Source organism: Chinchilla lanigera, unplaced genomic scaffold (assembly GCF_000276665.1).
Source record: "Chinchilla lanigera isolate Chin_1 unplaced genomic scaffold, ChiLan1.0 scaffold00018, whole genome shotgun sequence".
Taxonomy (NCBI): domain Eukaryota; kingdom Metazoa; phylum Chordata; class Mammalia; order Rodentia; family Chinchillidae; genus Chinchilla; species Chinchilla lanigera.
The window spans coordinates 4,242,823-4,259,841 of record NW_004955419.1 but is presented as its reverse complement, the minus strand read 5'-3'; the positions used below and the strand labels follow the sequence as shown (position 1 = coordinate 4,259,841).

General features: G+C 36.7%; 1 protein-coding gene across 2 annotated transcripts in view; it reads right to left on the bottom strand.

The window, feature by feature from the left end:
* Dennd1a (DENN/MADD domain containing 1A) overlaps positions 1-17,019 on the bottom strand; it is a 484,908-nt gene that overhangs the window by 345,161 nt on the left and 122,728 nt on the right. For both annotated transcript variants that reach the window (XM_013513192.1, XM_005382503.2), the window contains exon 4: positions 2,792-2,841. In XM_013513192.1, coding sequence (XP_013368646.1) covers positions 2,792-2,841 — 50 coding nt within the window. The remainder of the gene's footprint in view (positions 1-2,791; positions 2,842-17,019) is intronic.

Below are 17,019 nucleotides of genomic sequence, written 5' to 3'. Positions count from 1 at the left end.
ATGTCTTACGATAGGATGATAAAGTGAGGTAATACATGAGAAAGTACTTTCTTTTGAAGAGATCCAGCATTATTATTTTTCATACATCCTAGTTTTTGAAAGAAAAAAATCTTAAAACAACACAACAGACAGTAAGATGTCAATGTTAACGGGTGATTTCATGATAACTGTGAAAATCCAACTCTTGATACAGGCTAGAAATAACCGAAAGTTGTATTATTGTTCCTTAGGGTAGAAAAGCACACACACTGAAAAGATTAGGAAGCTTTCTGTTTTGAACGTAATCACCTGGGGCATTGCTCATCTCCCATGCTGGTATATTTTCTAAGTCAAACAATATGAGACACACCTGGGGAACTTTGTGGGCTTCATAATCTGGACATTTGACAGTGCTAACTCCAAATTAATTAACATTCTGACATTAAGACTTTTTTTTTTTTTTTTTTTTTGTTTTGGTTTTTCTCCGGTACCAGGAACCGAACTCACGACCTTGCGCTTGCCAGGCAGGCGCTTTTGCCGCTGAGCTAAATCCCCAGCCCCATTATTAAGACTTTTGTATATTTGTAAATGAACTTCATTTCAATTATTTCTTCTGCCTTAAAGTGTACTACAGTTAGAGGTGGGAAAAACAGAAGAAATAAAAGAGTCCTCAAAATTGTTTTTTTTTTTTTGTATTAACAGGAAAACATCTACAGTGCCAGTATGTAATGCAATACAATGTAAAGAAGAACTATTTTACACAGTAGGGATTAAAATATATCTATGAAGGGTCACTTCTATTCCTAAGTTACTTTGTGAAAATAATACGAGGAACAAGATCAGGGGACAACAAATCAGAGAAATGTGTTTTAGAACAAAAAATTTTTCTGCAATAATGAAAAGGCACTCAACATTATTGGTAACAAAATATATTTTAGAATTATGACTGAAAGGACCCTGTTTTTCTTCCATTTTAGAATGCAGTCATTCAGACAGGTAAGTAAGTAGTGGGGTGTGTGTAGTATAAATGAGAGAAAAAGTGTATTTGGTATGCACATGTGTATGCTGGGCCAAGGCAGAGATTTAACTGCATCATGTATTTCTTCTACTAGTATTAGTTTATGAAGTCAATTAAGGAATACCTATCCAAAACAAATCATCACTTTAACAAGAAATCATACAAAAATGTATTCTTATCTTTCTTTGTTAAACATCTAAGTACATTTTTAAAAAACACTCCTGCTTTATTACTGCATATAAATATGCCCTGGCCATAATTTGGAATACTTTTATAAATGACTGCAGGAGATTTCACGCATTGCTAATTCATACATATAAATGTGAAGTTTGCTTAAATATCTCTAAACAAAACCCTACCTTCTTGCTATTTCTAAAGAAATAGGATAAAGAAAAGAGAACACTTATTACAAAGACTGACCCTCTGGAAATTAAGCATATTTTGTTTTGAGCATCAACCTCTTCCTGGTACCATGGTTAAAAAGAGCTATGTCTGGAAATACTACAATAGTTAATTGGCTTAAAAAATAACGTTACAACCAAGGAGAGCAATAATTATAAATGACTGGCAACATTCCAAAGTTGCTTTTTAGTACTCCTTTAAACTCCTTTGGCTACCAGTTCTCATCTCACACCACTGTTAGGTTTATGCCAAATAAACCAGGACACTAGTACTACAAAGTGTGAAAAAGATCCAAAGAGCACACTACCCAAATATACTCTAAACCACTAAAATCTTTCAGACCCTGCCTAGATTGGGCATATTAAAATACATGATAGAACCTTCCTGAAGGTAGACACATTTTATAGCTTGCTTGGAACATATGGAATTTAATGACAGTGGTTATTTTCTAAAATCCTTGTCTCTAAAAGAGGAACTATTAAAAAAAAATGTGTGTACAGTCTCATAGTTCAACTTTCCATTAAAAGAAATTGAAAAGATGCAACAATCAAGCGGACAAATGAATGATTATAGTAAATAGTGCTTTAACTATAATGAAAAAGTAGATATTTCTTGAAAATTAGATATAAATCACTGTAGTGTCATTTTATTAATAATCAGTAAAGTATAATTTTATAAAGTAAAAATAAAAGCTCTTCTTTTATGGCTTATTTTTAAAACAAGGAAAAACCTTCAAATTATTTTAATTATTTTGAAGTTCTTATATTTGTACCTCTCCAAGAAACACTTTATCATAACAAATACTAAGGAAATGTTTAGATGGTTGTGTATTTGTTAAGTCTAGAAGTCTATGGAAAAATGTTGATTTCCCCAGAGATGTTATCGTTCTTAGCCACCTAAACAGAATGCAAAATACTATTTAGCAACATGCCTTTTAAGTAACTCAGTACCTTTAAACAAGATAGGCCTATGCTGATTTAAAGTGTAAGTTGAAGTTTAGGAAAAACAAAGTCTACACAATAATCATAAGAACATGGAGCCATGTAATATTGTTTAAACCAAATACATTTCTATTTAAATAAAAATTAAACAGCACTGGATTAAATACCAACCATTCTTAATCATAGTTTAAGTCTGACAACCAAAATCAAAAATTTAATGCCTTACAAAATACATCTCACAAACTAACCAATACAAAGCTCTAAGCTTTAAACTTTTTGATAGTGTCAATAAAACCTCCAGGAAAGGAGAATACTGCAACTCTCCCTGGAACATAGGTGTTTTAAATCATGGTTAAACAGACAGAATGTTAAGAATGGTATGGTTTTTATTTTCTATAGCAGGTTTACTGACACTTTTTTTTCCTAATAAAGTTTGAAAATCTGACACTACCTGTCCACATAGAAGGGGAAACAAAACTTGGTCAAAGTCTGTAGAACTTCCTGTGGAGAGAAAAAGAGATAATTTATACATCTAATGGGACCAATAAATCTAACATTAAGCACAGCACACAATCTAGCAACTTTACCCTGAAGAAAGAGGAGACAGATTAAGAAATATGGGCTTTATCAATTACATGGGAGGAGTACCAGGCAGTCAATCATGAGAAATAATAAACATGATCAAACTTCATTAAAAATGAAAAATTAATCAAGAATCACACATGGGCAAGCAGCAGGAGCCATGCAGGAAAGCTCTGAAGGGAGGGAGGCGGTTGGGTTGCTGAGTGTTAACACCCCTCCAGGGACCATCTCCAGCCTGACCATATGGATCAGAGTGAATAACACCGAGCCACATGGGTTTGGCCTGGCAGGGCCGCTGTTGCTGGCACTGTTTTTGCCTGTTACCTAGGAACAGAGGGGGCCGGGATTAGACAACGCTTCCTAACATCAATAGGCCAAATCACAGCAGAACAGAAAGCCAACTTGAAGATAATTGTCCCTGAACACTGTCAACTACATTTTTAGAGTTTTAAACTTTATACACTCATTTTATTTTTTAAAAAAAGTTGCCATTTCTAGCATAAATTGATTTTGGAATCAAACTGTAGCCACTGGAAGTAAGCACTATTTTTAGTTAAATATCATTATTATAATTGTGTATACTTACCTGCTTATAATTTATGAAAGTCCAAAGCAAACTAGCTTTTTAAATGTCATTTTCACAAATAAAGAGGTACAGAAAACCAAGTACATTTTTCAGGAGGGGGCACAAAGTGGCATTGTATCTCAAAGACTTATTCCTGAAGACAATCTTCTTACAATAAGACAACAATAAACACTGGCACGTGAGATTCAAGATACAGTTGTGTGGGATTCTTCCTAACAGACACATTCCACATATAGAGCAGAGCTAATCACAGGTACAAACAATTACTACTTCCTTCATACAATTTTCTTTAGCGTGACTTAATTTAACTGCAGGCTTGCATAGCCCACAGTTGGTGCTTATCATAAGTTCATAGACCAATGTCATAAATTTTAAAAGTATTCCTTTCACGTATTTGATTTCCTTTTTAACTATTTAAAATCTCGACTTTTAAGACAAAATGAAGAACACATTTTTCAGTCACTGAGAAGCTGGTTCAAATTAAAACAAACCTGCCCATTACAAATCCTAATCCAAGTGATAAATTAAAGATCAGTTTACAAATGTAGCACTTTTCTAACCAATAATAATGAATTATCAATGCTAACTGAATTGATGCTTCTCGCTTCATTTATTTTTAAAACCAGTTCTATCATTCAAGAAATAAACCACATCAATCTAATAACTCACTCAATGAAGCAGAAAGCACACTGACTTGCTCTGCCAGAGCATGTTCTGTCTACATAATTCAGTTGAGCATATCCTATTTTTTAATATCATCTTAGACGGGTACTATGTATATCACAGCACTGTTAAGGCATGACATAAAAGAGTAATGAAGAGGAAACTAAAACATGAAAAAGGGTGAATAAGAATAGCTCACCGTATTCTCAAGAGGCACTACTTATAAATTAGTTAATTTATAACGTGACATTCGAAGGTGTATATATATATATAATTTTTAAACCAATTGTTTAAATACACTGCAACAGCTAATAGAGAATCAAGAGCAATTCTCAGGGCATAATGTTATGTTACTATTAGGCAAGTATTGGAAAACAGATCATATAAAACACTCATTTTTAACATCCGCAGTTTTAATTAATTATAAAATCTAAAACAACCCACATGCATCAAAGTTTTATGACTTCTATCCCTCTCCCCCCAAAAATCCTATTTGAAGTTTCAAATAACATCATAAAGTACCTCTTAACTTCAGGATATGTACCAAGTATTCTTTAAAACTCAGTACCAAGTGTTCACTCATTGCCCATATCAGCTACAAAGACAGTTACCTTTTACCCCTCAAAAGTTTCAGGTGCAGAAAGCACTTCTCTACTCTATGCTGGAGTCGCGCTGGCAAAGGCCTCAAAGATTTTTGCAAGAAAGGACCCCCATGGCTACAAGGAAGCATTGTGCTGTGCAGCAGAGTCAAAGGAATCTAATATGCCCAACTTATTACTCACTAAAAGATAGAAACTACTTACCGCTTTGTAATGTCAAGAGTAATAACCAACCTTGAACTCGTCTGTCAGGTATCAGAACAAATACCAAACTATCTAATGTAGACTGAATATTAACTCACTTCCCACAAGCTTTCCCTTTTACCCAAGAAGGAAGTGATAAGTCTAATTAAGCAATGGGGGGGTTATAGGCAAATATATGCATATGTTTGTACATAACAATATGTTTCTTCATGTTTGTGATACTGCAAGAGCTGGATTTTCCAACTTAACTCAAACAAGATGGTAGTGTGCTGTCACAGGAAAACAAAAATGAGCATCTACTCGGTGCTAGGCATGTTTGCACAGGATCTCAGTAGGAACTGAATTAAGTTTGGGAAAAGAAGGGTAAGAAGATGAAGGAAAAAGAGCAATGTTCTTTGTAAATAAAAAGTGCTAAAATAAACTAATCTTAATAGTGATGCTTTCTTTGTATACAAATATTTAAGTATTTATCCTCTGTCAGAAGGAAAACAAAAGACCACTCTCCAAGGGAGGGGGCTTCCAAACCCTGATTTAAATCTATTTGGAGCATTCTGGTTATGGCAGAACGTCCTAGAATCTCTCGATATTATCTTTTCCAGGGGAACAGTCTTAACTCACTTTTTCTCTCTAAAACCTGTGACTCTGACTAGGTAACTTTCTTTGTGCACATCAATTTTCCTGTTCTCTCCCCCACATGAGCTCTTTCAGACAACCAATCTCAGTACAACTTCAACTACTGCTGTATAAATGGAATCTCAGAGATGCAGCACAGCTGATGAAATGTAAATGACCTCATTGCTAAGGCAGGGGGTGGGGAGGATTTTGTGCCAGCTCTCCAGATCAATTCCCAAGTTTATATTTTCACAAATCTTTTTATGTACAGTTTGATTTTTTAACATTTTAATGAGCAAAAAAGTGAATCTATAGTAGCCAGTCACCACAGTTAAAGTGCAGGGCATGAACCAGATCCCAGGAGGAAACCAGTCCACCATGTCACCACTGGCTTTAGGACATTCGCCACCTGGTTCCATGTCCCCAGGTTCCAACTCTTTTCATAATCAAAACACTGCTGACATTATAAACCCCAGACGGGTTTTCTAAAATCCCTCCCAATCAATATATCCAACACATAACTTATTGGAGACAACACTGAGCTCATTGATTAAGGTGAGTTCAGTAGCAAAGTTTTCAAAATAAATGAGACAAGAATACAGCATCCAACCCCTTTATGTCACCAGACAATTTATGAAATAGGCAATTTCCAAAAGGGCTTTTCTTTCTAACAAAATATATGATACTTCATGTAGGAGGAACAGGAGCGGAGGGGGCAGGGAAGCCGTGCTGTGGGGAGGTAGCTGTACAAACCTTTCAGTTAAGGATATATTCAACAGCAGATTACACTGTGTAGCAGAAAAGAAAATATCTACAAAGCTCTGTCCATAGGAAGATCCCAACCCTCTTAGTAGGAACCAAAATATGAATTAATACACCCGATACTAATACGATTGCAAATGAAATTCAGAAATGAACCCAAGGTTCACCTCAATGTACTGTGGATCCATTTTACCTAATACAAATTCTCATAGGTCAAAAAGCCCATCAAAGGAATTTGCTTCAATCTTGAAAAAGTAGATTATGTTCTGGCACTGAGCCATTCTCTTAGAAATCTAGTAACATTTTAAATGTATATTATTATCCATTGTGGAGTCCTATCTGGAAGTAAAACTTTTAAGACTAAATTTGATGAAGTTAGCTGGGGGTTCTTAAGCATAAGCAGACTCAATCAATTCACCCTGAATTGGGGGGACGGGGGTTGGAGGGGTATAGGTACTAAACAGCAATCCTTTCAATGTCAAATATTGTTTTCATTGCTTCATTGTTACCTATGAACAAAAATTATGTAGTTTTATTTGGTAGATGAAAACAAGTGACAATCAGATACAGATACACATACCATACCACAAATAAATGCCATCTGAAAGATAAAAGTGCACGCTGATTATAATGTTCAGTGGAGTTATAGAATGTTGAGAGATGAGACATATTTTCAATAGTTCAAAGGAGGAATATGTGTGCGGGGGAGGGGGACATTTAAATAAAGAGCGTGAATAAATGAATGTGTTTTAAAATATGTAAAGCCACAATTAGCCTCTTTGTGGCTTGCCTAAAGGTGATAGAGCCGTTGATAATTTACCTTGTCCAAGGCAAGACAGTAAAAGAAATGAGGGAAGCTGGTGCGAGAAAAGTCCTGCGTTTCTTCCATCTATCTGTTCATTTCAAAATGTAGGTATGTGATGAAAAGATCAGTTTGGAGCTCAAATTCATAAAATACTCTCTACATTTAATTCTTTTTAATTGCATGAGGGAAATGCTGACCCTCTAAGTCCTGCTATTGAGAGCAGTGCCATTGACTTAAAAAAAAAGCCTATGATTGATGATCTTAAAACTCAAGTTGAAAGTTAAAAACAGAACACACAAAAAAATCCAAACATACAAAAAGGTAACAAAATTTCTACTTTAAGCCGGTCCCAGTTAAAACCAGGAACTCCAAGAAAAACTGCAAAAGGTTTTAAAAGTTTCTGATTAAGAAGGGTAAAGCAGAAGTTCCTGGAAGCTTAATTAGCATCAATGTATCAAGTTCAAGAATGTTGATCAGAAGTTTCCTAAATGTAAAAACAGGAAGTAAATTTTTTTCTCCTTCACTGTAAGTGTCAAATTAAAACCAAGATCCATGCTATAGCTAAACCAAACAAAAAAAAATTTTTTTTTTTTCAGTGAAAAAAGGCTTTGAATAAGGGATTTTACAGAAAGGCCTTTCAACACCGAACATAAAAGCAGGGTCAAGTTTCTAACAATGCTGCTCCAATGCTACAAAGTCTGCTTCCTTTCTTTGGTAAAAATATTCAATATTTACTCCTAGTTTACTTTCTATAAACTTTAATTTTATAACCATGCCTATGTTATAATTATGGTAATTAGTTTAATACCGAATATCTAAAATTAGCGCTGTAATTCAAAGGTAAAATTACAAAAAGTAAATTCATCACGTTCTATAAACATGCACAATATAAAGTTTAAATTATCAAAGACAAGTGTAGAAAAGGAAGCCTTACCACAGCAGATGAGCTACCTCTAGAACTGCTTTTAAGTAGGTATCAATCTCTGTGACCTCTGAGGTCCAAAGGAAAAATACAGGCGCTAACAAAAACTTTTTAATGCAATTATCCTGTTGTATCCCTTCCTTTCTTCAAACAGCTACCTAAAACAAAGTTGTTTCATAATTACAGTACCACATAACATCCTACATTCTTAAGACTTCCTTTTATTAATTTTAAACCTTACAGTAAAGGGGTTGCAAATGAGAGAGCTGTATTTATAAGGTCAGTGTTAAATGCCAATAAAATTCTTAACACTTGTCAAATACCTCCTAAATGAACAGATTATTTGGTTACCATCTCTTGCAACTGGCACTTGCAGGCATCAGTTCCTCAGACTCAATCAATAGTATTGCTCTGAAATATTTTTGTCTTGTTCATTTCCTTAATCATTTTAATTCCTGGTTTTTGTTTTTTTTTTCTAAACTGCATGTTATCGGTGTTTCTAAAAGTGGGAAGAGGGGCCACAAGTCAGCACATACCAAAAGAATAGGGTCCCAACAGTAAAACTGCAAACATGAACCACACTGAGAAAGCAACTTGCCCTCAGGAAGATACTATTAAAAAAAGAAAAGAAAAGAAAAAAGAGCACTGATAGAAATACTATTTTGTAAGCACATTAAAAGCTGTCAGCTTTTAAATATTTTAAATGCACACAAAAATGTGCACAGATGGGCATCTTTTCTGCTCACATTAGTCTAGAAAAAAAAATCTTTCATTATCAAGCTCAAAGTCCTTGAATTTTTTAAACTTAATTGTGCCTCTATTTCTTAGAATTCACACCCCAAGGCCAAAGCTTTCCTGCCACCAGTCCTTCAAATCTGACTTGGACATTACACGGGAGGAGGCTCCAAGCCTCCCTGAGGTCTCACTCCTTTTACAACACACGAAAAAGCAGTCGATAATGGGCCCATGCTGAATTCACTGCTCTCCACGTCTCCTCTTGGGACACAAGCCTAGCAGATGTGATAAAAACTGTGTCAGAGAAGTGGCTCTAGTTTGTGCCTTAATGACAACTTAAACCTCTAAACCAATACAACCAAAGGACTAACATAACTGGCTGTTACCTCTCTCTCCTGCCAATCTTCAAATATCTCTGAACTAAATTAGCACCTCTACCCACAACTTCCCCTGCCACCCCAAAAAATCCATTCTAATTTTAAAAGATAAATTAATTCAGCAAACACATCGGTGGCACAAGTGTCTGGATGCCGTGTGTGTATCCTATAATTAAGCCTTGACACGTATTTCGTATCATTTATATTTTCTCAAGGTATGATTGAACATTCAAATGTTTTAAAGGACTGGCTGGTAAATTCCCTCCAACCACCACCCCAGTAACCATATTAACACACACCACTGGCAGACTTACAGTTTCCAAAAAATACCTAGAAGTCGAAGGATTATTTTTAAATATGTTCACATGTAGAAAAGAAAGGTAATATTCTGAGTTATTGAAACATTGTAATTACTAAAATTTATACAGGAGAATTTTTTTGAACCATAGGTGGCTATACTTTTAAGTTGTAAGAACTCTTTGTCTTACCTAATGATATAGTACCAAAAAAACTGATTTAAATACGTACTTCTGATAACATTTTCTAAATTCTATAATTCAGTCTTCAGATGATAGGTCTTTTTACCCAGTATCTTGAAAGCCTATTCAGTCACAATTGTATACCCACTTAATCAGCAATCATTGTTCTGGGATGCAGGACTTTGTTGTCAAGACAAGCACCGAAACCTTAAAAAATTTTTTTCAGAACTGGCATAAGAAAAAAGTGATCTTTGTGAGACAAGGACAAATTTATGCAAATCTTTTATAAACATTCACAAACATTTATTTAGCTTTTGAAATGTTGGCCTCATTTGAGAGCATGAAAATGAGGGGGAAGTAGGAAAACGCAAAGGACAGCTTAGAAACTGGCACGCTACATAAATATTCAGAAGGAAGATTATAGGATTCATGTTAGGCTGTCTTAGGCTTCTCCAAAGTCCACACAGAATAGCAAAGAACAAAACTAACGAGAAGTACAGCAGATGTTAGACAATGCATCGGCCTCTTTTCCTCTCTCACTTGGCTATACTTGGACGCTTTTATATTTTCTTTCAATATGGTTAGGTCATTCAAGGATTCTCCTATAGACTCTGTATTGTGGCTACAGATCTATAAGCTGGAGGTCTGTCAGCTTTCCAAAAGTTTCCAATGAAAAGGCATTATGCAAATTCTACCTCTCTTACTCTCTTTCAGGGGGGAAGAAAAGCCTCCAGTATGCAGTCATCGGAGTATTGGAAGCCCCAGCCTTCATTTCTGTATAGCTGTGTTTGCCTCAGGGCCACGCTGCTTGTTTTGACAGTGGATCCCCCTAGATAGTTGGGATTAGTCGAGCTTGTTTAGATAAACTTGAAATCAAGGCCTTCTCTAGGTAGACAGCTAGATGTAGCTACCGAGTTTCCAGCTGCCTCCTCCTTTCATCCCCAAACAACTGCAGATTCACAGTAGCTATCACAGCCACAGGCTATGTCACATACATAAGTACAAAATTAAAGGCTGCTAAAAGAAGCCTTTGTAAGTCTTAGTGCTAAAATAAGGAATCTGTACTGCTTGGTTTATACAAATTATCCTAGCACTACCAGTAAGGAACTGAAACCATCAGTTAATAAGGCATGTTAATCAAGGCTCCTGGCTTCTTCTGATGGACAGGATCATAGTTTGGTAATATACCTAACCTTCTGCTTATTAGCTCTTAAAGGAGAATAATAGCAGAGATGTTGAAAGGAAATAATAGGCTTTATTTATCCAGTGCCAGGGGACATTAGACACCATCAACAAGCACTGTGAGCGGAATATGAAAATCAAAATGTACATATCAAATCTGCTTTTGAGACAGTATTATTTAGCAACTGATTAGACAGGGTCTCACTAAATAATCATGTCCAATTTCAGAACTTTTATTTCTCACAACTTACAGATTCTGATAGAAAGATCTAAGAAAGACTTAAGACTGAGGAAATTTATACTGAGAACACACTGATAACGCTGATTACAAAGACAGAAGGCAGGTGATCCAAACACTATGGAAATAAAATTGTGTAACTGCAAGTTTTCTAAAATTTAACACTCAAGAATTTAATCTTTTGCACTGAGGAGGAAAAAATGTATCATGAGAGGGCCAGCAAAATACAAGAAAATAATTCAAATCCACATTAATTTTATTTTAAGACAAAGCTCTTACCTGAGGCTGCCAGGGATATACTAAGCACAATAAGGCCAGAACAGGCTTAACCATTTTCTAGAACTCTTCTGAGATACCACATAGTTTGGAAGTCCTTTACCCTCAGATGTACTGTCAAGTCACACAAGACAGTTTTCAATCAAACAAGTTCACCTATCACCATTGAAAATCCTTCTTCAAGATTCAACAGATAAGTCACTATCTCTAAAGAATACCCCAAAACATCCAAGACATATGGAATTGCAACAACTTGAGCTTTTCTTATGACATTTTTGGTTCATTTCATGTAGAACTTATAAGCTAAAGAAGGAATCAACACCTTCTTTTTCTCTAAAGGGCCAGACAATAACGATTTTACTCTTTGTGGGCCATTTACACATATTCTTTTTGTTTGTTTGTTTGTTTGTTTGTTTTTCTGGTACCGGGAATTGACCTCACAACCTTGCGCTTGCCAGGCAGGTGCTGTGCCGCTGAGCTAAATCCCCAGCCCCTATATTCTTATTTTTTATAACCCTTAAGAGGGGTCAAATTAAAAAATCTCAGTTTATAGGTCATACAAAAAAGTCCTGGGCAGGACTTGGCCCGCTGGCTGTAGGTTGCCAACCCTGACCAAAGTGACTAGTCGCACAACGTAACACAAACTCATGAACAGCCTAAAACTCACATTTAGAAATTCCTAAAAGGTAAAATGATGTTGCCAGCCAACATTCACAGGGGATCCAACAATTCCCATCCGATTGTTGCAAAATTGTCCACTGCTTACAAACATGCTATTTTCAGAAAAAAAGAAGTTTTTTAATACAAAAAAATACAAAGAAGTAAAAACATTTCTGACACCCAGAATTCACAACTATTTTGTGGCATGAACTCATTATAAAACAACTGCTTCTTTCATTCATAGTTCACTTCTATAAAGTAAAGTTCTGGGGCTCTTTTGACAGATAAATGAATTCATGTTCTCTAAGTTATTAAAAGTTCTTCCATCTGAGATCAACTTTATAGTATTTCAAAAGCAATATTAAAAGAAAGTAAAGGGTTTTCTGGTACTCTACTCACCACTCACTCAAACATAGATTACTTACCTAGTGTTCTGTCAAAGAACATACATGGCCTCTTCCTGCCTGTCACTATTTGACTTCTGGTCCTCTTCCAAATCTTTTTCTTTAAGAGTGTTTTCCATAATTCTACCTTCCCCCTTCTCTCTCTCTGCATCCTCCTCTACTAATAATCTACCTACTTTCCCATGTCCACTATCATCACTAGTAAATGACTCTCAAATTCAAATCACTTCTGAACTATCTGCCCAACCCCAGTCTGCTCTTCCAACTGCCTGCTGAACATTCTGTGTCGTGTCCCATGGGTCTTCAACATGTCTCACACCCAGACATAGCAAGTAGGTTCCTATGCATCTGCTAATCTCTTTTACCCCATCAGAACAAGAAAGCCTGTCAGACCACTAATGTTCCTTGCTGGGGCACAGATGATCCATTTGTATGACTTAGATTCAAATATCTGCCATGGTTGTTGGATTTTTGAGGTAACCATGAAGAAAAGCTTCTAATTTCTTTAAGTGTTTCCGCATATTAGCAAACAAGACAGGATGAAGGAGCCCCTAAAATCAAGGCTACTTCAGTCGTCTTACAAAAGAAAACTGATGTGTTTCCTTTGGATAACATACTTAGTACCAGGCAATACGTTAGAGTGCTAGGGATAAAGCAATCACCCAGCAAGCTATGGTCCCTTTTGTCATGGAACTTGGAATCTAGCTGGAAAGACAGAGGCTATTGAAATGAATGCACAAATACCTAATTCAAACTGCACAGGAGCTGTGAGAGAAAAGAACAGAATGCTCTAGACAAAATGGCAGGGGCCTGAATTTAGACGGAAGTGCCAAGAAAGACCTCTCAGAAAGTAACATTTTCAGCTGAGACTTGTGGAATGAATAGGAAGTCAGCAGAGGAACAGAGAGGAGGAGACAAAAGTAGCAGCAAGAGCCAGGACCACTGAATAAGAGCATCTGGCACATTCAGGAAACTTAAAGGAAGTCTGGCGGTGGGAGCAGAGGAAGTGAGGGAGAGTGTGACAGGGGGCTGGACAGGTTGGCAGGGGCCTAGTCATGAGGAACCTTACAGACCATGTGGAGGAATCTGGAATTTACTGTCCTGTATTGGAAGTCACCACTGGCTATGGATCCTTTTACATTCTGCTTGCACATGGTTTTTCAAGCCCTTATGTACCCCCCAACTCTTCAAGACTCCAAGTAGACTTGGAGGCTATTCTTGGTGAGCTCCTTACCCACACTCTTAAATTCTATCCCCGTCCTGTGGCTCTCATTCCTTTTATGAACTGAACATTATCTCAGGGCCTTACCTGCCCACTGGAATGAAAAGACATCCAACTGGGTGCCCATCAGGCCTCCCAAAGGAAGAGGCACCTAACACAGGAACAGTTCCAGGTCCTGGAAACATTTTGGGCTTAGAATGGAAAGATTTCTCCAGAATTCTTCCTAGGAAGGGACTGAAATTCTATAAGCAGAGTTTACCAACCACAAACTGGAAAACCTGATGCAATAAAGACTACAAAATGAGGTTACCACCAGGTGTGGTGGCATATGCCTGTAATCTCAGAACACAGGAGGCTGAGGCAGGAGGACTGCTATGAGTTGAGACCAGCCTGGGCTATATATTGAGTTCAAGCCCAGCCAGAACTACATAGTGAGACCGTGTCTTAAAACAAAAACAAACAAAGAAAGAAAGAAAAACAAGGTTGCTTTGCTACCTTCTCCAATCTACCTCTAGTAAAGTTGCATAATAATACAATTACTGGTTATGAGATGCCAAGTGTTATTCTAAGCACTTTATATGTTGCTTTGTTGTTTTGTTGCTATTTACACGTCATACATTTCAAAGCACTTAACCCTCATCACAATCTATAAGGATTTCACTATGACCATCTTTAGTCTACAAGGGATAAAATAAAATCCCAAAATAATAAATGGCAGGCCTGACATTCAAAACAAAGCAGGTCAGCTCCAAAATCCATGATGTTAACCACAACTCCAAAGTCCATGCTCACATATTTCATATTGTTCACTGAGCTCCTAATTTCTCTTAGCTTGTAAGAGGGGCTGCTAACACTTCTATAGCTATTTCTATACTTGAAGAGTTTAGAGAATGACAAAGAGACAAGACATATAAACAACAGAATGTAAGGAATGATGTTCTAAGTCCTCTCCAAGAGTTGAGGGCACAGTGCCTAATTCAATCAGGGCAAGTTTCACAGAAAAGATGATACAAGCTGGGCATTTAACAATGAACTTAAAACTGTATTGGTGTTGGAGTAGGGGGACAAAAAGGAAGAAAAAATTCCAAGCATAAAAACAGTTTGGGGAAAATATACAGTAGGAAGAGTAAAGCATGCTGGGAAATTTGAGGCATTCTATGACTTGAGCAGTAAGAGGAAGTGGCAATAGATAAGGCTAGAAGTTTGATGAAGGTGTTGATAAGGCTGGGGTCAAGATCAAATGGTGATGGGTCTTTAACTCAAATTAAGCAATTTGGGGTAGATCTTGAGGGCACCAAGGACCAATTAAGTGTTTCGACTAAAAAGAAATGTGTGATTTAATTTAGGTTTTAGAAAGATCTCTCTGGCTGTCTTATGGAGGGTAGTGACTGCAGAGTCACTGGGTCACTGGCCATCAGGAAGTGTACACATAAGGGAAGCTTACAGTTCGAATGCAAAGGGAAATAGACAACATGTACAGATGAGAGAGCAGCTTAGCATGGATGATGATGATGCTAATTTGCAGGTGCATCCAAGGAGCAACAGGGACTCACTAAGTATATGAGACTAAAGACAAGACAGAGATTGTATCTCTCAAAAGCAAACTCAGTCTGCTTAGTTATAATCATTGTATAATTTACTAGAAACAAGACCATCCAACAGTACTCACAGACACCTAAAATTATAGGTATACACCACCATGCCCAGACTATGAGGGAGTTTTTGAGCTAGAATAAAATGAAGAGAACACATCCAATAAGAATGTGTAAGGACTGGGTAATTTACCATTTCCTGGGGTTGAATTCAGATAAGTAGTAATACAACACAGCTTTCAGAAAGAATGGCTTAAAAAGAACTTGTATTTTTCATAAATTCCTTCTATATAACAGCTAGGGAGTGGCCAAAGTGGTAAGAAACTTTCAACTTTAAAGAAAAGCCTTGAGTCAGAAAGTGTCTCAATTCTTCAAGTGAGTCTGACTGTTTAAGGTTTTGAAATATGTATATTTGCACTAAGAAGTCAATTCAATCTCATTCCCTTCTGATATTCACTCTTTTCTGGAAATAGGGGAGGCTAGACTAAAACCACACAAGCATATTTAATAAAAAGGGGGATCTCAGGATCATGGCTATTATAGAAGAGCATATTTTACATACAGAGTGGGTTTGGCAAACTCTTTTAAAAGCAAGGTTGTGACATTTAGCAAAGGTGATAAATCTGACATAACAACACACTGGGAAGTAAGAACTACTATGTGCCAGGTGATTTCTGCCTACCTTGTACCTGAAGAACACTTAAACCAGCCAAATGTCAACCATGAGACACTTTTAAACATATACAAATAAACAGATGTTTAATCTGGGACACGTCTGTACTTTCTCAATCTACCAATGAATCAGAAAGCTGTAACGCAGTCTATCAAAATCACTACATTTCACGGCAATCACGGTATCCTGTTGTACAATTCAAGAAAGCAGCTTCTGCACAGTGCTTTGTTGCCATCGTGCCAGCAATCACTTCCCGTGAGTTAAGAGTCTAAAGCGATTCAGAATTTATAACTGTGGATGAGAAAATTACATTTCCACCTACAACCCCAGACTGCCAAGTTACGAAGAAATATGAAAGCAGTGACCTTTTTGTGCAAGTGGTTGAAAAGCCCATGAATCATAGAGAATCTTAGAAAGCACATATCTAAAACAAGCCTAAAAGATGATATTCCTTAGGGGCAGCTCCAAGACTTTCCATTTAGGTTTCTCCGTACCACTTGTGTTAACTTTATTAACATCTCTGGCTTCACATAACAAAGAACAAGAAACTATAGGAATGTGGTTACACTGTAGCCTCACCACCAAAGATCCTAGTGTTCAGAGACATTCCCAGCTTCCAGATGCTTTGGCAGAACCATTGCTCCACAGCCATCAAAATATCCTGAACATGCATTACCTTTATAGTCTACTAGACAGTAAATTCCTGCAGAGATGGAATCTACTTCTCCTCTAGTCTACCCAAAGTATTCTTATGAATCTCTTTCAGTTAATGCACAAATCAAATCTAAGCTTCCAGACTGTTTTTGTCACCAAAAACAGACCTAAAGGGGAAAAAATAGAAACTATTCATTTGGAAGTGTTCTTAAGACTAGGTTGTAGAGCCTGGTCTATTTTACATTCAAATGAATTCATAAATTCTGCTCCATAGTATATAGTATCATAAAAAGACTGTCTAATTATAATCATGTGATGGCAGATGCTTAGGAGGCTGAGGCAGGAGGATCACTTGGGCCCACAATTGGGAATCCAGCCTGGGTTACATAGTGAGACAAGGTCTCAAAAAAACGTTGTTTCCCCCCGCCCCAGGATCAAATGTGACCTCATCA